The sequence below is a fragment of the Labeo rohita genome, chromosome 11, assembly GCF_022985175.1.
Source record: "Labeo rohita strain BAU-BD-2019 chromosome 11, IGBB_LRoh.1.0, whole genome shotgun sequence".
Classification (NCBI taxonomy): domain Eukaryota; kingdom Metazoa; phylum Chordata; class Actinopteri; order Cypriniformes; family Cyprinidae; genus Labeo; species Labeo rohita.
The window spans coordinates 18,036,177-18,057,377 of NC_066879.1; the positions used below are offsets into that span (position 1 = coordinate 18,036,177).

General features: G+C 34.4%; 2 protein-coding genes across 7 annotated transcripts; both read right to left on the reverse strand.

The window, feature by feature from the left end:
* Positions 1-3,101: 3,101 nt before the first annotated feature.
* On the reverse strand, positions 3,102-13,193 carry LOC127172756 (uncharacterized). Of its 6 annotated transcripts, none has more exons than XR_007828669.1 (15): positions 13,094-13,193; positions 11,886-11,990; positions 11,471-11,773; positions 11,345-11,386; positions 11,221-11,268; positions 11,081-11,137; positions 10,369-10,434; positions 8,608-8,661; positions 8,429-8,518; positions 8,308-8,329; positions 8,183-8,223; positions 8,016-8,056; positions 6,331-6,371; positions 3,456-6,117; positions 3,102-3,349 (listed from the first exon to the last, which is right to left on the reverse strand). XR_007828669.1 is itself a non-coding variant. In XM_051122129.1 (13 exons), exons 1-13 carry the CDS (start codon positions 13,152-13,154, stop codon positions 7,785-7,787), a joined length of 1,017 nt encoding a protein of 338 aa, XP_050978086.1. In that variant the 5' UTR covers positions 13,155-13,193; the 3' UTR covers positions 6,397-7,784. The 6 variants fall into 6 exon arrangements, 2 of the variants coding, with proteins under 2 accessions (XP_050978086.1, XP_050978085.1); XR_007828668.1 differs by having other exon boundaries at positions 3,456-3,744; positions 3,933-6,371; XR_007828670.1 differs by lacking the exon at positions 6,331-6,371 and having other exon boundaries at positions 3,456-5,057.
* Positions 13,194-15,420: 2,227 nt separating this feature from the next.
* On the reverse strand, positions 15,421-21,078 carry LOC127172702 (uncharacterized). The gene is made up of 14 exons (XM_051122050.1): positions 21,007-21,078; positions 18,806-19,108; positions 18,625-18,675; positions 18,353-18,400; positions 18,121-18,168; positions 17,991-18,044; positions 17,149-17,193; positions 16,938-17,024; positions 16,814-16,832; positions 16,131-16,162; positions 16,003-16,034; positions 15,852-15,915; positions 15,623-15,651; positions 15,421-15,554 (listed from the first exon to the last, which is right to left on the reverse strand). The coding sequence occupies exons 1-12, from the start codon at positions 21,059-21,061 to the stop codon at positions 15,859-15,861; spliced, it is 831 nt and encodes a 276-aa protein (XP_050978007.1). The 5' UTR covers positions 21,062-21,078; the 3' UTR covers positions 15,421-15,554; positions 15,623-15,651; positions 15,852-15,858.
* Between the last annotated feature and the right edge of the window lie 123 nt (positions 21,079-21,201).

Below are 21,201 nucleotides of genomic sequence, written 5' to 3' on the forward strand. Positions count from 1 at the left end.
GCAAAACTTAGGCGGGCAGAGCGGGATTATGTCCAGAATCCAACGTCAGCTAAATTAAAAGAAATTACTGCTTTACGTTCTGCTTTAGGGTCCTTGCATGTAAGGTCTGCTGAGAGGAAAGTTAGGTTTGCTAAGCAAAGGCTCTATGAACATGGTGATAAGCCAGGGAAATACCTTGCTTATCTTACTAAGAAAAAAGCAGACTCTCAAACGATATTTTCAATCAAGGATGATCAGGAGCATCCTTCTTCCGATGTTACAATAATCAATAACACATTTGTTAATTTTTTTAAAACTCTGTACAAAGCAGAGTCCCCATGTAACTCACTAAACCTTTTTTTTTTTCTAAAATTGAGTTACCCTCTATAACTGAGCATCAGAAGCTTGCTCTTAATGGTCCTATTTCAAGGGAGGAGGTATTAGTAGCAATTAGGAGTCTGCAGACTGGGAAAGCCCCTGGTCCAGATGGACTGAGTAGTGAATGTTATGCAGAATTTCGGGATATTTTGGTTGATCCTCTTTTAGAAATGTTTAATTATTCTTTAGAGAAGGGTACTCTCCCTCCTTCCTTACGGGAGGCTAATATTTCTCTGTTACTTAAAAAGGGGAAACAACCAGAGGACTGTGCCTCCTACAGGCCAATATCTCTATTAAATAGTGATTTCAAAATTCTTTCTAAAATCCTTGCTACAAGGCTTGAAGACTCATTACCTCAACTTATTAAAGAAGATCAAACAGGTTTCATTAAGGGACGTAGCTCTGGTAACAGTATTCGTAGACTATTAAATATTATTCAGTTTTCACACCAGCAGAAGATGGACAGTCTTGTTGTCTCAATGGACGCAGAAAAAGCGTTCGATCGAGTTGAGTGGCCTTACTTGTTTTATACATTATCTAAATTTGGTCTGGGTGAAAATTTTGTTAGCTGGGTTAAGTTGTTGTATACTGGCCCTCTCGCTGCTGTAATAACCAATGGTTTGCGTTCTTCCAGTTTTGGGGTCAGTAGGGGCACTCGACAAGGCTGTCCATTGTCTCCCCTTCTTTTTGCTTTAGTGATAGAACCTTTGGCTGAGGCAATTAGGTCAAATTTGGGCATACATGGCTTGACTATAGCTAGTAGGCAGCATAAGATTAATCTCTATGCTGATGACATCCTGGTTTTCTTATCTAAACCAGAAATATCCATAACTAATCTTCTAGGTGTCATCAAAGATTTTAGTGTCTTCTCAGGTTACAGGATTAATTTTAGTAAATCTGAAGCCATGCCCCTAGGTAACCTACAAGCTGTCCCTTCAAGTTCACTTCCTTTCCCATTTAAGTGGTCCCCATTGGGCTTTGTATATCTGGGAATACATATAACCCCTACATTCGATCAGATGTTTAAGTCAAATTTTATTCCTCTTTTTAATCGTATAAAACTCGATCTAGAAAGATGGAATACTCTCCCTATTTCTTGGCTGGGGCGCATTGCTCTTTTGAAAATGAATGTTCTACCAAAATTATTGTATCCGATTCAGATGATTCCAGTTTTTTTCTTGCAGAAAACATTTAAAGATCTAGACAGATGGTTCAACTCTTTTAAATGGGCTAATAAAAGACCTCGCCTTAGGATTAATATATTGCGTCTACCAGAAGATATGGGCGGTCTTGGTCTCCCGGATATTAGAAGGTATCAACTTGGTGCCCATTTATGTTACATAACCACTTGGATTTCAGAAGACCCAACTTCATTATGGTTGGATATAGAGTCCTTTCAATCACAGGTCCCTCTTCAAAATTTGCTCTTTCTAAAAAGAATGAAGACGGTTAAAATAGCTTGTACAAACCCTATTACTTTAAATTCTGTGAAGGCTTGGCAGTCTGTTAGACGACTTGAAGGTAAATCATACTCAACATCGGTTTATACACCAATATGTAATAATCTGGATTTTTCCCCAGGTGTCAGTGATTCACGTTTTCGACAGTGGGCTCTCAAAGGGCTTTCTATGTCTTTTAGTCAGATTTCTCAAAAATATAACCTTGATGGGCGGGATTTTTTCCGCTATTTACAAATAAGAAATTATATTCAAAAGGATACAACACTTCTTTCTAATGCAAGTTCCTCTGAAATTGAGAAACAGCGTTTTGAGATGCACTCAACTAAATCTATAAGTTTATTTTATAGTGTGCTATCAGAGTATGTCGGCACATCTACTCATTTTCTTAAAACGATTTGGGAAAGGGAACTTAATATTCAAGTAGCAGATGAAGATTGGAATATGGTTTGGAAAAATGCAAAAAACCTGAGTATATGTAATAAAGTAAGAGCTATTCAGCTCAAAATTCTTCACAGAGCTCACATTTCTCCTTCCCAGCGCAGTAGATTTAGGGCTGAGTTCTCTCCTTTCTGTCCCAAATGCAAGACAGAAATAGGTAGTCTTACTCATTGTTTGTGGTTCTGTAACAAGATACAGAGGTTCTGGTGGGGGGTTTCAGAAGAACTGAATAAAATTTTGGGTGTTTCTTTGGTTCCAGATCCAGCATCTTATCTACTGGGAATGTCTCCTTCTGCAGGTCTTGATAAATTCAAAATTAGGCTTTTTAATTGCCTCATTTTCAGTGCTAAAAAATGTATACTTTTACAATGGATCTCAGATAAAGCTCCCACTGTTAGGATGTGGCATCGAACTATTCTTGAATATATGTCACTAGATTATCTGACTTGTATTGTACATGATAAGAGTGGAGTGTTTCATAAAATTTGGGAACCTTTTCTGACATATGTTGATCTCGACATTGCTTCCATCCTGACAAGAGGGTTTATCTAAGGGTGTCATGGCTGGTTCTGATAGTTGTATAATTTGTATTCATTGTCAGTACTTCAATATTTTATCTTCCTGACTCAGTGAATTCCCATGTAAGTGTATACATACATGTAAATCTTGCTTTTTGTGTGAGCTGATGTTTTTTGTTTTTTTTTTGTTTACCTGTTGTTGTCTTTATGTTATCATTATTTTGCAAGTATGTTATTTCTTTATAAAGTGAAAATTAATAAAACATATATTTAAAAAAAAGTATCAGATATTCATATTGCAGCAACTTTATTAAAAAACTGTATGACTGATAATTTTCTGAAACTTTTGCAGTTCAACTATCAGCTGTATTTTTGGGATTTGTGTGCATGTGTATGTTCAAATAGTTGAATGAAGAAGTATAGACTAAATGAGATTTGATATTAGATACTTTAGCAATAGTGCATCAACTAAATGAAACAGAAAAAGAAAGTAAACAGGTCATCCATGTTTTGAAGAGCAGACAGAGGAAGTTAATAGAGATGTTGTTTCCATCTGGCAGGAGGTGTAGTTTAGCTCTGTGAGAAAATCAGCAGAACGTGCAGAGATACAGACTTTATTATCATATGTTTCTATATCATGGAGTTCTGTTTATGAACAACTAAACCTGTACATTGTACTTACTGGTAAAGCGGCACAGACAGATGAATCCTATGAGTCCAGACAGAAATAAGTCAAAGAAGAGTCCGTCAAAGAAAAAATAATAATAAAAAATTATATTGTAATAAAGGAATACATTTAATTACACAAATCTGATGAATTAAGTGCAATTTCTGTTACATTTATTTTAAATTTAATATACACCATGATATGATCATTTTTGGTTATACAAATATTCAGAATAGCTGTTTTGTTTTTGTGTTGCGAGTGAATGAACAACCTTCAGAGTGAGTGTGAACAGTTTGAGGAACAGCTGCAACAGAAAAGATCTCAGATTAAATCATATTAAGAGTAAAAACTCAACGATTGCATAATGCGTACAGAAATCACGTTTTCTATCAGATATCAGATCTATCAGATTTACTGTCAGGAAAAGGATTCTTCTTTAACATTTAATAGATTTAATGTTCTGTTGTAAGCAAAGTAAAAATAAAGGCCTACATGTTTCTGTGTCTCTGGTTGAATCAGGCAGAGTCGAGGCTGCTGTAAAAACAGCTGATAGAATCAACAGTGTGTCAGAGTGTGATGTGATACAACAGACATGAAACTATACAGATACAGTATGGAGTGAATCAGTAGCCACAGACAACACAGTTTACTTATATAACACTATCTGCCCGCTAAATTCGTCAAAAAAAGTTATTAAGTGTTACTGTTGTAAATAAATGATGTAGTGGATGTTGCTTTTTAAACTGCAATGTGAACATTGTTGTTTTTAACTTGGAAAATGTCTTAACAGACTGGCATACGTATATATATTTTTTCATTGTACTAAAATAACCATGGGCTTGAATGATTGTCATTTTGAGGACATTAAAGCAAAGTTTGTTTGTTGAAGGCACAAACTGATTGGTTTCTGTTTTAGAAATGGCTGGGTAGAGAAAGACTATTGGTTTGAATAGTCTCTCTCATCGATATATCCAGGATTTACCACTTTTAAACTAATGAATCTTCATGACTTTTTTACTACATATTTGGGCAGATTTCTGAAAGAGTTTCATTAGACAGATTTTGTCTCTGTAAGTTGTAAGCTCTCACAAAGAAGAATCCCTAGCAAACAAAATAGTTTACAGCACGGACAGCACAACTAGAAAAATATAAATTCACTAAATACATTTTTACTTGTATAAAATGCTCTCACCACTGATAGTGTATGTTTCACTGTGTGGTGATCTGATCTCATGTTCAGTCTTGAGTGAATAAACACAGATCAGCTGTCTGCTGTTCACTGATCGTCTCAAGAGTTCACTATGACTTAAAACATACAAAGATTCTCTCCAGACTGAGGAGAATCAGATGATGGTATGTTTCTAGTCTAGTCTAGCTCATGTATTGTGTAGTAACAGTAAATGTTGAATGATACAGGTGATTTTACAGCTGCCCAACTGAGCACTTCAGCACCAGTGAGCTCGAGCTCACATAATGAACTGACTTTTATATTCTTCTTTTCTCTGTTGGTGTAGAAATAACACTGATTTACTGTAACATCTGCTGGCGTCTCACAGCTGATCTTCACTGGGCTGGACTCTCTTATGACATCTGGAGATACTTTTACGGTAGGAGATTCTGCAACAACCCAAAACAGATAAATTGCTACACATCTCTTAATTGACCATGTTTACAAGAGCAACAGTAAATGAACAAGGTCCATATTCTGGCTGAGACTTTTAATTCATTTGAATAAGACCTTCACATGCTTCACGGTTATTCAAATATTTCTGTATACATATTAAACATCATTAATCCCAAACAAAGACATGCTGGTTCTTGTTTCAGTATTTGTAATCATTTTGTAGTTTGTGTGACTGAATCCTCAGTTTATTGATTGGACATGCAGAAATATTCAAGACAATGAAGCTTAACCAAAAAATAAATACAAATATGAACAACATTTTTTGGAAGATATTATACCTCATGAATCACTTACTGTAGGACTGAAAAATCATGAAGGTGAACAACTTCGTTACAGCAAGTGAGAAAAGACTAAATGAGACTCAAACAATGGGTGAATTAGGAAGCAGCACATTAGACCACAGGAAACCATATAATGTACTTTTTATGTAGGTGAAAGTGTATTAAGCCTACTTTATTCAACGTGTTCTACGTCAGCAGCACCACACACATGCGTCGTGATACTCTCAATAATGGTGGAGGACGGTAACTTAGGGAAGAAGAATTGTTGAATAAAATCATTTTTATTTTGTTTTGTTTTTTGTGCACAAAAAGTATTCTAATATCTTAATAAAATTACAGTTGAACCACTGATGTGACATGGACTATTATGTCAACTTTCTTGGTACCTTTCTGGGTCTTGAACGTGGTAGGACCCTCGCTGTCTATGCAGGGTCAGAAAGTGCTCCGATTTCATCAAAAATATATTTGTGTTCTGAAGATGAACGGAGGGCGTACAGGTTTGCAACGACATGAGGGTGAGCAATTAATGACAGAACTTTCATTTCTGAGTAAACTATCCCTTTAAACTGTTGATTTCTGCCACCAAGAAATCAGATTGAACCTTTATTAAACTTAAATTGATTCAGTGTTCTCAGGTATATGTTTTAGTTTAAGGTCACTCACAAGTTCCTGTGGCTCCTCAAAGCTTCAACAGTAGAGGTCACTGTTGAAACTGAAAAGAGGATTCACAAGGTGTATTTAAAATAGTACATGACCTCATTTCCAGGCTTAGATATCACAGTTTTAAATCAACTACATAATCAAAGCTGCCAAAAACAGTTTGGAAATACAACAAAATAATAAGTTCACATGCAGATAATTTCGATTGTACATATGTGACACAGGACCACAAAACCACTCATATTTTTTTAAAATTGAGACTTACACATCATCTGATAAGCTTTCCATTGATTAAAAATCTGGAATCTGAGGGTGAAATAAAAAAAAAAAAATCAAAATATTGAGAAAATCACCTTTAAAGTTGTCCAAATAAAGTTCTTAGCAATGCGTATTACTAATAAAAAAAATAAGTTTTGATATATTTACGTTAGGAAATATACAAAATATCTTCATGGAGCATGATCTTTACTTAATATCCTAATGATTTTTTGCATAAAAGAAAAATGTATAACTTTGACTGTATTTTTGGCTATTGCTACAAATATACCCGTGCTACTTATGACCTTTTGTGTTCCAGGGACACATATAGTTTTAAAGTGTATTTATTGGAAACAGATCAACCAGTGTCACTATTTCAGTTTTGTCTTATACAGAGTGATTTTAACAATTGTACATACAAGAAACGGAGACCACAGTGGGAACGTTGTGGGTTGGTTATGTATTCTGCTTTTAATTCATGTAAGATTTGGCTGTCAAAAATAGTCCTGCAAGCTGTGGGTTTGCGAAATAAAACAATGACGAAAGAAAATACATGTGGTGCCTTTAAACCACTATGACAGCCTACAGTCTACACTACATGACTCATCTGCTTTAAAACAGTGTTCATTTTCCAGTTAGTTTCCATTAAAGCTGTTTTTTATTTAATGTTGTATTGTGCACAAAACTTCGAGCAAGTTGAATGGTGAATTGTTTTGTGGTAATTTAATTGTTCTGTTATGGTTATTGTCATGGCTAAACTTCACATCTAATCTGACATGATAAAATAACTTTCACAGCATATGTAAACAACATAAGAGACGAGATCAGACTTACATGAATGTTGTAAATTTCTGTTTTAATTTATTTTTATCTATTAACAACCATATTGGCCTTTTTTTAAATAATACTACTGGGTTTAATAAAATAAAAGCTAAAGAACAGCTTCTTAGTACGATTGTCTCATAAAGACATAAAGACCACTTCATGAGTTTTCGCTGTAAATGCATTTTCTTAATATAATTAGGTCATAACAAAACTGGAGTAATGTTTGATGTCTTTTGTCTTTTTCAAAGAGCAACAGTGCACAAATACAAGGATGTAATGACTAAAACCATGCGGTTAAAATGTTTGTTTTAAATGACACATTCTCACTGATCTGAGAAACAAGAGAGAAGTGAGAGACGGGGTAAATATGTACTGTAGTGTGACTACATACTGACCGCAAACATACGGTGAAACCACTGAATATGTCACACAAAACAGTGTGTGTGTTTTTTTTTTTAGGAATGTACATCAGTGATGAATATGCCATTAACAGACCAACAATATAATTTTTTTTTAATTGCTTCTTGTTTTTGATTATTACAAAAACAAAATGGTTTGACTGAAAGTGTAACACCCACATTGAAATTCTCTTTTAATGTCAATAAGTTTAATTATTATAATATAATAAATTAAAAATTAAACTGGTAGAGGATGCTTTGGCATTTGTGCCAGACTATATAACTCATGAGTATCTGTGGAGATGTCAGGGATGGTGCAGTACACGTGGTACAGTTTCATCTGTACAGCAAAGAAAGTAGATAAATATACAACATGTGAAGAAATGATAAATAAAGATAAATAAATTAATAATTAAAGTGGTGGTTGTAAACACTGGAAAATGTCACTGTCACAGGTCTTTATACTCACCTCATTTTCTTCCAAACGTTCCTCATTGGCGTCAATATTATCTGATACATTAGAAATATATTTCATAATGATGATTGTAATATTTTATTTTTTCTAATTAAACTTATGAACATAACCTGCTCATGATATGCATAACATAATAATTAGTATAAATGATTATAATTTACCTGGGGTTTGGGAAATGTCTGCTACAGAAGTATTCATAGGGCTTAACATAATAAAAGTACAAACATTATTTTTAGTTTATATTTTTAGTTTTTAACACACAGTATGTGAACTAGAAAAGTCTCACCTTTCCTTCTTTGGTTGTCGCCCTAGTAAAATATATTATACCAGTGTATTAATGTTTTGTGCTGTAAACTGGATATTAAAAAAGGCAGTCTATTGTATATTCACATGTGTAGGTAACGTACTGATGCAACACAGAGAGATTCCCATGAGTCCGGCCAGGAAAACCCCTCCGCTGGTGGCTGCCAGTATCATGATGTGCCATGTTTTTTTGTCTTAAGAAGAAATCAGATCAACTGATCACCATTTGCTAAGTTTTCAGCTGCAGTGATTAATTTATTAACAACTGATTGTTAATACTTACTTGCTGTTGGTGTTCTTTGGTCAGCATGTTTACCAGGAGTTGAAACTTTGAGAGCTAAAAGGTTGACATGCAGGAATAGACATTTTTAAACACTCTAACATCCCAAAATGAAAATTTACTGAAAATGTTTCATGCTCAGGCTATCCAAGATGCAGATGAGTTCGTTTCTTCTTCAGAACAGATTTGAAGAACTTACATCACATCACATGCTCACCAATGGATCCTGTGCAGTCAATGGGTGCCGTCAGAATGAGAGCCCAAACAGCTGATAAAAACATCAAAACAATCCACAAGTAATCCACACCACCCCAGTCAATCAGTTAACATCTTGTGAAGAGAAAAGCTGCATGTTTATAAAAACAAATTGATCAAGTTGTTTTAAGTTCAGACCGTCACTTCTGACCAAAATTCCAGTTCATAATCCATAATAACACTTCCTCCAGTGAAAAAGTGCAACCCTGTTGTCCTCTGATATCAGAATTCACCATCATATTTGTTTAGAATCATATTTGTTTAGTCCTTTTTGGACTGTTTTTGCTGGTAAACAGTGCTTGACCTGTGCATATTTCTCTCCTAATTCAGATGAGACAAATTTTCACTGGAGAAAGTAATATTATTTGAGCACTATTTTGTCTTTTCACTTCACAAGATGCTAATTGATAGACTAGAGTGGTGTGGATAAGTTGTGCATTATTGTGATCTTTTTATTAGCTGTTCATTCTGATGGCACCCATTCACTGCATAGGATCCACTGGTGAGCAAGTGATGTACATGCTAAATTTCTCCAAATCTTATTGATGCAAAAACAAACTCATCTACATCATGGATGATCTGAGCATGTAAAGTTAAATTTTTGGGTGAGCTATTCCTTTAAAGGTACAATATGTAACTTTCAGCGCTCTAGCGGTTAATAAACAAAACTGCATGTGTCTTGCGGAAGAACACTGTAGCCGGTGCTACTTTGTTCCGTTTATGTACTGTATATGGCGAGTCACACAGGTACTCTTGTCCGCAGTAGTTGGCGTCCTGCTTTGTCTAATGGTGTGCGTCCCGGTCTCCCTCTTGAAGCCAACACGGAAGTGACTAAAACTGCAATTCATCGACTGGCCACTAGAGACTGTCAATCCCATAGACTCCCCATGTTAAAATGCCCAACTTTACAGCAGAAAAAAATATGTTTACAGCCTGGTACAAAAAGTGGTTTTGGTTTATATAGCTAATTTTGCCCTTCATTTATAGCTCATCTGTTTAAATTATATTAAGCCTTAAAGTTCTGCATAATTTAGGGCGTGGCCACTTGAATGGCAGGTGGATTGCCACTGCTGTCACCACCGTCGCACTAGGAGGGCGTGGTTTCAGCAACCAGTCCATATTTTTACAGTCTATGGTGCACACCAAAAGCAAATTTAATTATTTGCACGATTAGTAGACAAAGTCAATTCTGGGGACGCAAATGGTGCGAATTGGGTGACGTAATTGCCGTGAACACGTGATATCATGTCTTTCACGCAAGTTGAAAATTTTCAATCGAGCGAAAAATTCGCATGACGTGTTGTCATGAAATAGTCCGAATATAAACTCTTATTATAGGTGTATGGTAGTGATTCAGAATAAGACAAAAAACATTTTGGAAGATGTATTCATTATGTTTTTGCCAATTATATCAATTTTGTAAATCATTAACAAAAACAAGTTACATAGTGTTCCTTCAAAAACAGCATCTGTTCCAACAACAACCTTCACTATAATGCAGTAACTCACCTGCTGTTGTGTTCCACGTAACACTGAGAGCTTCTGAAGTGGTATGAGTAGTTTCTACAGTGTAGCCTATCATCAAACAGCGTCCATCAAACAATTAGTAAATACACATATTTCTTATTTCCATCATTTCTTTCTTATATCATTTCTTATTAAGTTCAGATACTTTGCATATTTTTTACTTTGAGCATGTACTTATATATTTATAACTAATTGTACGTTATTTGCAGAGGATGTGATATTTCGTAGTTTTGAGTGCAGTCATGCAGAAGAAATATATGAGTCATATCTGACTACTTCACCTCAGAATGACCAAATACTGATCTACTTCCTTAAAGTTCACATCCTCAAATCTATTTATTATTTCTTTGTTTGACCCCTTGACCTGTGTTTATCTATTCCAAACCAGAATATTATATTTCCACCGTTATTTATATATATTTTTAAATGCTATGTTATACAATAAAGTCTTTAATGTCATAAAGGCTGTAGCTAAATCTATAAACTGTTCCTCAATTCTGAAGGCAAATATGGAATGAAACTTTGTGTTTCAGATCCTCATGAATACAGTGAAAAAACATCTCATCAGAACTCCAATACATGTGTCCTAAATGGGTTTTACCGTGAGAACATCTTTAAAATCCCTTTAAATGCTATCGGAGTTGTTGCAAAATTCTTAATCATAAAATTTAATCTTAATAATTAAGGTGCTCACCAGTTGTAGAGTTTATTGTGGTCTCATAACAAGTACTGGATTCTGTTGCCAGAGTTGCTGAAATATTAAGAACTCACTATTCAAAGTTGTTGAAAAAGAAGAAATCATCACAATTGTTGTGTCACACTTAGTTTACTCACTTTTTGGCTCTGTTGTTGTTGCACTTGTAGAAAAAGTTGGTGTTGAATCTGCAGAAAAAAACTTTGACATGTTATAAAATAGTCATTACAGAAGTTAATAATCATAAATATCATATGAACTTACATGTTCCCTTTGTTGTTTGTGGTGATGGAGTTGGGAAAAAAGCTATAGAGGAAAAAAAAAAACAATTTTACAAGCTGGAATTAACATTTAATGTGAAAATGTGAAGATAACGCTAACATTACAGACCTGTTAGGTTGAACTTGTCACTATATGATCGTTTGGATGTTGCATTTTTTGGAGAATAACTGCAGCTCACTACTTTATTCTTGACTAATTTAAGATTATTTGAAAATTCATATTCCAATACTGTAAAAATACACTGTGTTTTTCCAGACAGTTCATGAGAATCTGTCTTTTTAAAATGTGGATATTCATCTCCAAGAGAAAGAAAACAAGTATAACCACCATTATCTGAGCCTGGTATTTCACAGAAAACTCTAAATTGACCAAGTTGAGAGTCATGGATGACTTTAATGTTCGGCTGCTCATCTGCAATCACACACAGTCATGTGTTAGAAGAAAAGTCACCCATAAATGATGCTCAGTGCTAAACAGTGTGATTTTACTGTAATACTTTACAGTACAAAAATAAACCCCTTACTTTTACTCAAATCAGAGTCTTGTGCGTCATGTTTCAGCTGTGCTGTGCTTGAGTCTTTCTGAATTGATGTTGGAGATGCTGTCAGCCAGGACTGATCAGAGAATGCTGCAAGAGAAATACAATAAACCTTCAGTTAACAATACATAAAATATTAGTTGAAATAAGCTGCTAAACACAAGGAAAATTAATTGGTCAGAATAAAACTGTAAAATATTACATTATAAAGGCTCATATTTTAAAACAAGATACCCATTGACAGCCCTGAACTAATGTGAACAAAAGTAATGTTTTTTGACCATGAAAGACAAGTGGTTTTCAAAGGGTCCAATGTGGACCTTTTGGACACTGCAAATGTCCAAAAATTCAAAATATTAATATTAATACCTCTAACTTAATTCATATACTAAAAAATTAAATCAATAAGTATTAATGAATATCACAACAAATCAGAATCTTAAATTTGACCATAAAGTTAATCATATTATTTACACTTCCAGTTTCTGTTAATAAAAGGTTTGAAAACAAGCAGCATCGTCATGAATATAGCAGAAAATAGCCAATAATGGGGTTCTGGAATATTGTGTTGGACAACTGGTGGCCTTCAAGTCAAAGGCTGAGAATAAACAATGCAGATAAAAGGTAGCAGTTTAGAGAAAACCCAGACATTTTTCCGCTAACTCTTTGGTGTTGTGGCATATCACTTTTTACAAGTTTACATTACAAGTCTAATGCATGCAGCTAGAAAACTGCAACCTGCAAAGAACCTAAAAATAATATTGGCTTTTGCCTTTATATAAACTCTTTAGAACAAAGAGCAAAACAACTGCAACAGACTAGCTGAGGAGCAAACTGTGCAGCACACGCTATTTAGACATAATGGAATTTAATATTACGCAAATACACATGTATGCATTTTAAAATAGTGTAAATGCAAAAGCACTAAAATATAATTTTATTCCCATCTCATCATCACATCCCCCATATCTACAAAGTGCTTAATATGGTGAGTATATCTGTGCATATTTTGTCTGTAATTTTCAAATGTTTTGCAATTGTTATTTGGGTTTTAAATATAAATTGTACTATTTTGTAAATGTTAGTAGTAGCTAAAATCAGCACTTCTGACAGCTAACGTTGCAAATATTAAAGACAAATGTGCCTACTGTTCTTAAGCAGAGGAGGACATAAAAATTGAAATTGTGACTTACCTGTACTTTGAAGTTGAACCTCCAAAAAGAGTGTAAAGATGAGGAGAATGAGCAGCACCATGTCAGCGTGACATGAAAGAGTGATGGACGGACATACAGTACAGACACACACCACATCAGTACATACATGAGGAAGTAGGAAGTGATGAAAGGAAACCTATAAACCAAACAGAACAATATGTCTCTGTAACATTAAACACGATATAGTAAAATGATTCGTTATTTCAAGGACATTAAACCAAATAAATGAGAACCCAAACATTTTATTTTTCTAATGCCAAATGGAAGTTGTAAATAAAATTTTCATATTTTATTTAGTCTTATAGATTTTCTCAAAATAGTTTGTATTTGTCTTTAGTATTGAGGTCTTTCAAAGCCACAAAGGACACAACTGTGGTTGAGAAGAGCTGGAGCTGCAAAAACAAGACCTCTTTTGTTTAAAGGCTGGTCTGCCTGTGCTTTGGAGAGTGATTATGCAGGAAGAGTGGGATCTAATGCTTTTAAAGTCAGTTTGCTATTGCTAGCCTCTCTGAAATTGCCTACCCTACATTTTACTAGACTGATCAGCTACTTCAAGGATACCAAACCAAATAAATGAGAACACAAATACTTTATTTTTCTGATGCTAAGGCAAGTTCTGAATATTATTTTCATATTTAAGTCTTATGGATTTTCTCACAATAATTTGTCTAAAGTGTTGAGGTCTTTCAAAGCCATAGAACACAGTTGTGGTTGAGCAGAGCTGGAGACCTCTTCTGTTTAAAGGCTGTTTTGCCTCTGCACATTCATGTGTTTTGGAGGAGAAGTGGCTTTGGACAGTGATTATGCAGGGAGAGTGGGATCTTATGCTTTCAAAGCTAGCTTTCTATTGCTTTCTATTGCCTCTCCGAAATTGCCCACCCTGTCTTTAATAGCTTTACCTATTTAAACCGGTATCCCTCGTGCCCTGAAGGAGGGAACGGAGACGTTATGTATGTAACGTCAAAACGTGACCAACTGAGGGGGAACTGAATGTACTACAGTGCCATTACAGGTATGTCACATATATCTCTGTAAACAACTGTATTAGACAGCAGAGGGCGCTATCATTGTATCTTTTCTATGTTGTTTACAAAATGTTAGTTTCTGACCAGCATATTTAGGCATTGCAGTTTATTACATATTTTCCCTAGTGAGATTTTTTTTTTTATTATTTTATTGTTTATTTTTACTGATTAATTTTACAGAGGTTTTAGAATTCTGTCTGTATGCCACACTATAAATAAAAAAAAATGTTGAGATTGTAAATAAAAGAGTAAATAAAAAGTATTTTAGCTTCAAAATAATTACGTTTTAATGTGCTAATTGTGGTTTCATTGTAATTATTTGTAAATAGTGATTTTGAGTGTAAACTTTTTCTACACATTTTTTCAGTGAAAAACATTTTGGAGCAGTAATAAGAAGAGACCACCATACTTTATTCAACACGTTCTGTAGACCATTGTTGTGAGCCCATAAGACTTTAGCTTACTTGTAAAGCTTTTAATTCTATTCTATATGTGCGTGCTATAACTCAATATACCATCATGCACCAAGTAGTGGTAAAAGCCACCATATATCACTGTAAGTCCATGTTTTAGACAGCAGAGGGCGCTGTCATCTGACTCATATCCACAGTGATCGAGATACCTGTATCAAAGTCTTTTATGTCCTGTTTTGCTGCAGGTTTCCCTGTTGTGTGTGGTTTTCATTAAAACACTCCTTAATGTACACCACTCAAAAAATTGGCCTTGGAAAGATTTTAATGTTTTGAAGGAAGTCTCTCTCTGATCACAAATACAGTAAAAACAGTAACATTGTGAAATATTATTCCAATTTAACAGTTAACAGTTTATATCTTAATATATTTTATTCCTGTGATGTCACAACTGAATTTTCAGCAGCGATTACTCCAGTATAAAGTGAGATTTTAGATGTAACTTTAAGGAACAGGGAAAAGGTACAAAAGGAACAAGAAGAGAAACATGAAAATAAGTTGCTTTAAATAAGGAACATCAGGTGAAATATTCACACAAAGCAACAGGCCAAAACTAACCTGCCATTCACAATAACACAGTATAACAACTGTTATGAAATTATTATTGCTTAAAAGCATGCATATCCATGCGGTGTGCCTTCTGATGTGGTTATACTATAAATATAAAACTACAGAAAATATAAGTAAACCGAAATCAAACAGAACAGTCTTATGACACAGTTTTGAAAGGTTAAGATATTGAAATTAAAAAGCAGAAGTCTAACATTTACAATAAAAGGCATTTGCTATGGAGGATTAAAGCCTGTTGAAAATTAAGACAGATCAGTTCTGGTCAGGCAGAGTTGTATTCTCTCAGCGGACCTTCAGCTGACTGTAAAGAGTCCTGTTGTTACTGAAAATGGTCGGTTTGGTGAGGAGGGTGTAATACAAATGATTCGGTTCTACCTGGAGGGAAAATTAAATCTTAAAATGAACAAAATAATGTGTAATGTGTAACCAACTGCTTTACTTACCTCAGTTTGCACTGATTCTTCACTGTTTCCTGCATGACATAACATATCAGATATCAAATAATGACCATGATACAGTGTAGACTACAGGATGAAGATACCGTTTTCAAGCATTACCTTCAGCAGGTAACAAAGCCAAAACCTGGATATTTTAGGCAATATAAAAATCCTGGCCAAGGGAAAAAGAGCGTGTATGGTCACCCTATATGAGGGGACTCATTTTAGTCTTTACCTGGTGGTTATGGGAATTGTATGAAGTTGATGGTTGTGTAAAGCAATGCATCTCCCTCTCCAGACTAAATAACAAAAAGTGATCTATTAAACAGTGGAAAATATTAAAACAATCGCATTAACCATTTTAACAAATGTAAACTGATACTTACTGAGTCTGAACTGGCCATTGGTAAAGAAGGTCCTACAATACAGACTGGCATTTCAGCAAACCTTAGCCTTTACTTATGTTTTGAGTAAGAAATAGCCAATTTTTTTTTTTTTTTTTATTTAAACTTACCATGTTTTTTGCTGTTGGATTTGATCCAAATCCTAGTTGAATTCACAAATATAATTTGTGCACATCATTTTTTTTTAACATTTAATTTTAAATTTCATATTACATCACTTGTTCACCAATGGATCCTTTGCAGTGAATGGGTGCCATCTGAATAAGAGTCCAAACAGCAGATAAAAACATCACAATAACTCACAAGTACTCCACACAACTCCAGTCCATCAATTAACATCTTGTGAAATGAAAAGCTGCGTGTTTGTAAGAAACAAATCCATCATTAAGATGTTTTTAACTTCAAACCATTGCATCTGCTTATCTATGATATTGCTTTCTGCAGTGAAAATCAGGAGACAAACATGCACCGTTTAAAGCAAAAAATGTCCAAAACAGTTTTAAATATATACTGTATGTGGGTGGATTTTGATGTTAGAGGACAACATTATATTATATATAATATTGTTTCTGACAAATATGCCTTTTTAACTTCACAAGATGTTAATGTTAATGATGGATTATTGTGATGTTTTTATCAGCTGTTTGGGCTCTCATTCTGACGGCACCCATTCACCGCAGAGGATCCATTGCTACATTTCTTCAAGTAAATATATTCTTTCTCTTTTTTTTGGTGAACTATTGCTTTAATGATTTCATATATGTACTCTAAATATACTCAGAAACATTCTCACCTCTCTGTCTTTGACTTTCCTGCAGTGAAAGAAACACCAAACTGTCAAGCTGAACATTTATGTTTTCAGTCAGAATGATAAAACTCTAAGCCATATGTAAGACATATTAATTTTTGACACTTACGTGTACATCCGTACAAACAGGAGCCCAGAACTACAGTTAGTACAATTCCTCCACTAGTTGCAACCACAGCAAAGAAGAAAAACATTTCTGTGTGAGACAAACATATCAAATATATAAACAAGAAATACACTGGTGCATTAGTGTATCAGTGTTCAGTACCACTGGGTTTCTAATGAATGTGCTGAATTGAATAACTCATCAAGTGACTTACTTGAGTACTTTTTGATTTCAGGGGCTTCAGTCATCCCCGGGAAAACTGTAAAGAAGAAGCTGACCATTAGCATATGTGTTCAACATGTTTTTTTACTATCATTGTCCTGAATACATTCCACTTCACATCTGATTAATAGATGATGTTGTTCAACTTATTAATCTTAGATGAACTGAGAATTTTTAAGACCATGTATATAGAAATGTACAGGGGTTGGACAGTGAAACTGAAACACCTGGGTTTAGACCACAATTAGTATGGTGTTTGGCCTCCTTTTGCAGCCAATACAGCATTATTTCATCTTGGGAATGACAAATACAAGTCCTGCACAGTAGCCAGAAGGATTTTGAGCCATTCCTTTCGCAGAACAGTGGCCAGGTCACTATGTGATGTTGGTGTATGAAAACATTTCCTGACTCGCTCCTCCAAAACACCCCAAAGTGGCTCAATAATATTCAGATCTGGTGACTGTGCAGGCCATGGGAGATGTTTAACTTTACTTTCATGTTCATCAAATCACTCTTGTCACCAGTCTTGCTGTGTGTATTGGTGCATTATCGTCCTAATACACAGCACCACCTTCAGGGTACAATGTTTGAGCTATTGGGTGCACATAGTCAACCTTCACACTCTGCTCTTATTGGTGGAATGTGCGATCAGTAAAGACTGGCCACCAGGCTGCATAAATATAGCCATGAAACCTCCAACACTATATTGGCCAGTGTTTCAGTTTCATTGTCCAACCCCTGTACATTTTATAGTATTTACCTGATGCATGTTCTGTAGTAATAGTAAGTGTGGTCGATTCCAAGGATGCTAAAAGCATTTTGCTGAGCACTCACCATTTGCAGGATCTGTTAAAATATTGCTGTCACTGGTAGTTAGACTGGACATATCTGTTGTAGCAACAAATTTAGATGAGTAGATTTAAAGCCAAAATCAAAAATATAATGAGAAAAAAAAAGCACTTACTGGTTATTAGATCCGTTGTATTTTCAGTACTGGATGTTACAGTCAAAGCTATTGAACACACAGAACAAGAGTTACACTATGTCCGTATTATATTCAGCATGTGTCTCAATTTTGTTTTGGCTGAATACGTTCACACTTCACACCTGATTAACAGATTCATTTATTAAGCTCAGATGTGAATTGAGAATTTTTAAGACCATATATATAGAAATATGCATTTAATAGTATTTACCTGATGCATGTTCTGTAATATCAGTAAGCATAGTCGATTCCAAGGATGCTGAGGATTTGTAAATAAATCAATCTAATGTGTTTTGGTTATAGTAATGTTATAAATCAGAGGAGAAGACCTGAGGACTCCCCATCTGCAAGATCTGTTAAACTATGGCTGTTGCTGGTGCTTAAACTAGATATATCTGTTGTAACACAACAAATTTAGATGAGTAGATTTAAAGCCAAACAATTAGAATGTTAAATAATTATGAGGAGGAAAGAAACCCTTACCGGTTATCGGATCTGTTATGATTTCAGTACTGGATGTTATAGCCAAAGCTACTGAACCCACAGAAGAGTTACACCAGGTATTAAATATTTTAATAATGGCCAAATTATTTTTAAAAGGACGATTATAATATAGATATAATAATATGAATTTGTACAAATAGTTTCTGATTAAACAGCTTACCTCTGATCCTTACTGAGACTATGTCAGAATGAGGTGATGTTGTGTTTTCTCCTAAGCTATGCACAGTATAGTAGCAGGATATGTTGACATATGAACTCTCTTGATCTTGTGACCATGCGATTAGATCGGCAACGGTAATGAAGAAGTTACACGATGCACTTGGTTTTATAAAGTTCTCCTGTCCGGCAGGGTAAAACGTGCACTCAGACATGTGCTGATTCTCATGACCTCCACAGACCATCTGCACCTCTTCTTCATCAGTAGCAAATGTTGGAAATATTGTCAGCTTGGCCTGCGGCAAACCTTTAACAAACATGAGGCAAATTTAGCTTTGGAACAAAATATATTCCCTGGTAAAAAAAAAATAAAAAATTAATATATTTAAAATACATTTATTTCATACTAAGTATAGTTAACATATTACTTCCACACATTTAAAGCACAAAATTAGTTGTTCCAGTTAGACTTTATATCAGTTTAGTACACTAAAAGTACAACTGCAGGGTATTTTTATTAAGTAAATGCATTTGTAGTTCTGCAATAAATAATAAAAAGTTACAATATTTGGGTAAATAATAGCTTGATTAATGAGAAATCACCACATTTTTTATTAAAAGAAAAAACTCTACTTTTAAGTTGGCTCAGAGGAAATTGATATGTACAGGACTGTGCAATACTGTGACATTTATGATATTCATAAATATAAGATGAACTTATATAATTTTGATCCTTCTGTTGTGGTTAGTAACTGAATTTGCTCAGGAGGAGCCACTATTTAGAAAACACACATTAAAAAAGAACCAAGCATAAAGTACGAGACAGTAAACAGTTACAACCATGAAAACAAATGAAACTTTCTCAACCATATACTCAGTGGTAAATGACCTAACAAAAGGATTTCATTCACTTCTTCCTATTATAACAGAAATCTTTAAGAAAGTATTAGAAATTTGCTTCTAAACTGAAGCAGACCAGATTTAATGCCTTTGTGAAAGTCTATTTTGGGTTATAACTTTTGCATATCTTTAATAGCATGCAAATAGATGAACTTTAAGTATTGCAAACCACACCAGCTCAGAAAGCCAGCAGTCTCCAACGGCTCATGACTTGTGGTAAAAGAGCACAAATGATCATACTACAGATCTGTCTCAGCGTAAACAGTATTTTTATCTGTATAGACTGTGGTTTTGTGACATCTACTGAACTAGAAAAAGAGCGGTGGTTATGCTGGCGTGAGACAGCTTAAAATAAAAGCTCCTCTAGCAGTAACTCATATGGGGGGTTCTTCATTTACGTTATTAACCTAAAAAAAAAAATAAAAAAAATCATTACATTGTTATGTCATATTTAGTTGACTCCCTTTTTGCCTCTATGATCGAAAAAAGTTGGTGGTAAATTTGGCATGTTACAAAATAATCATCACAAAAATTAAGAATCATAAATATCAGATGAACTTATGTAATGTTCCCTTTGTTGGTGGTGGTGACTGAATTTGCACAGGGAAAAAAGCTATAGAGGGAAAAATCTACATTAAAAAGTAAAAATATTGCTTATTCTATTATATATGTTAAAATATATAATTTGAATTAATTAACATTTAATGTGAAAATGTGAAGATTACTATCAATACAGACCTGTTAGGTTGAACTTTTCACTATATGATTGTTTGGATGGTGCATTTTTTGGATAATAACTGCAGCTCAATACTTTATTCTTGATTGGCTTCAGGTTATTTGAAAATTCATATTCCAAGACTGTAAAAATACACTGTGTTTTTCCAGACAGTTCATGAGACTGCGTCTTTTTTAATTTTGGATATTCATCTCCAAGAGAAAGAAAACAAGTATAACCACCAATATCTGATCCTGCTATTTCACAGAAAACTCTAAACTGACCAAACTGAGAGTCATGGATGACTTTAATGTTTGGCCGCTCATCTGCAAACACACACAGTCAAATCATATTAGAGCGTTTGATTATGATAATACCATTAGAAAAGATTTTATTATTGTTAAATGTTTTGCAATTGCTATTTTGGATGTACATGTTTATTGTACTATTTGTACCTAAAACCAGCAGCTGTGACAGTTAAAAATATAATAGACAAAAATGTGCATAGTATCCTAAAGCAGAGAAGAACAGATACTTAATAGGAAATATAAATGTTTATTTTAAACTTTCAAATTTAAATTGTGACTTACTTTGAGGCTGAACTTCCAGAAAATGTAGAAAGATGAGGAGGATGAGCAGCACCATGTCAGTGTTACATGAAAGAGAGATGAAGACACATACAGACACACACCACATCAATACATACTGTACATGACGAAGTAGTGTTTAGTAGAAGTGTTAAGCCACAGAACACCACTGGGGTTGCTGAGTATGTGGTTGATGGA

Coding starts and splice junctions, on each gene's coding strand:
- LOC127172702 (XM_051122050.1), bottom strand. CDS start 21,061: ATGGTGCTGCTCATCCTCCTCATCTTTCTACATTTTCTGGAAGTTCAG. Junction 17,194..17,990: donor TTTAACAGATCCTGCAAATG/GTGAGTGCTCAG, acceptor TCTTCTTTACAG/TTTTCCCGGGGATGACTGAA. Junction 17,025..17,148: donor TGAAATCAAAAAGTACTCAA/GTAAGTCACTTG, acceptor TGTCTCACACAG/AAATGTTTTTCTTCTTTGCT.
- LOC127172756 (XM_051122128.1), bottom strand. CDS start 13,154: ATGGTGCTGCTCATTCTCCTCATCTTTACACTCTTTTTGGAGGTTCAA. Junction 11,774..11,885: donor AGACTCTGATTTGAGTAAAA/GTAAGGGGTTTA, acceptor GTGTGATTGCAG/ATGAGCAGCCGAACATTAAA. Junction 8,224..8,307: donor CGACAACCAAAGAAGGAAAG/GTGAGACTTTTC, acceptor TATTATGTTAAG/CCCTATGAATACTTCTGTAG.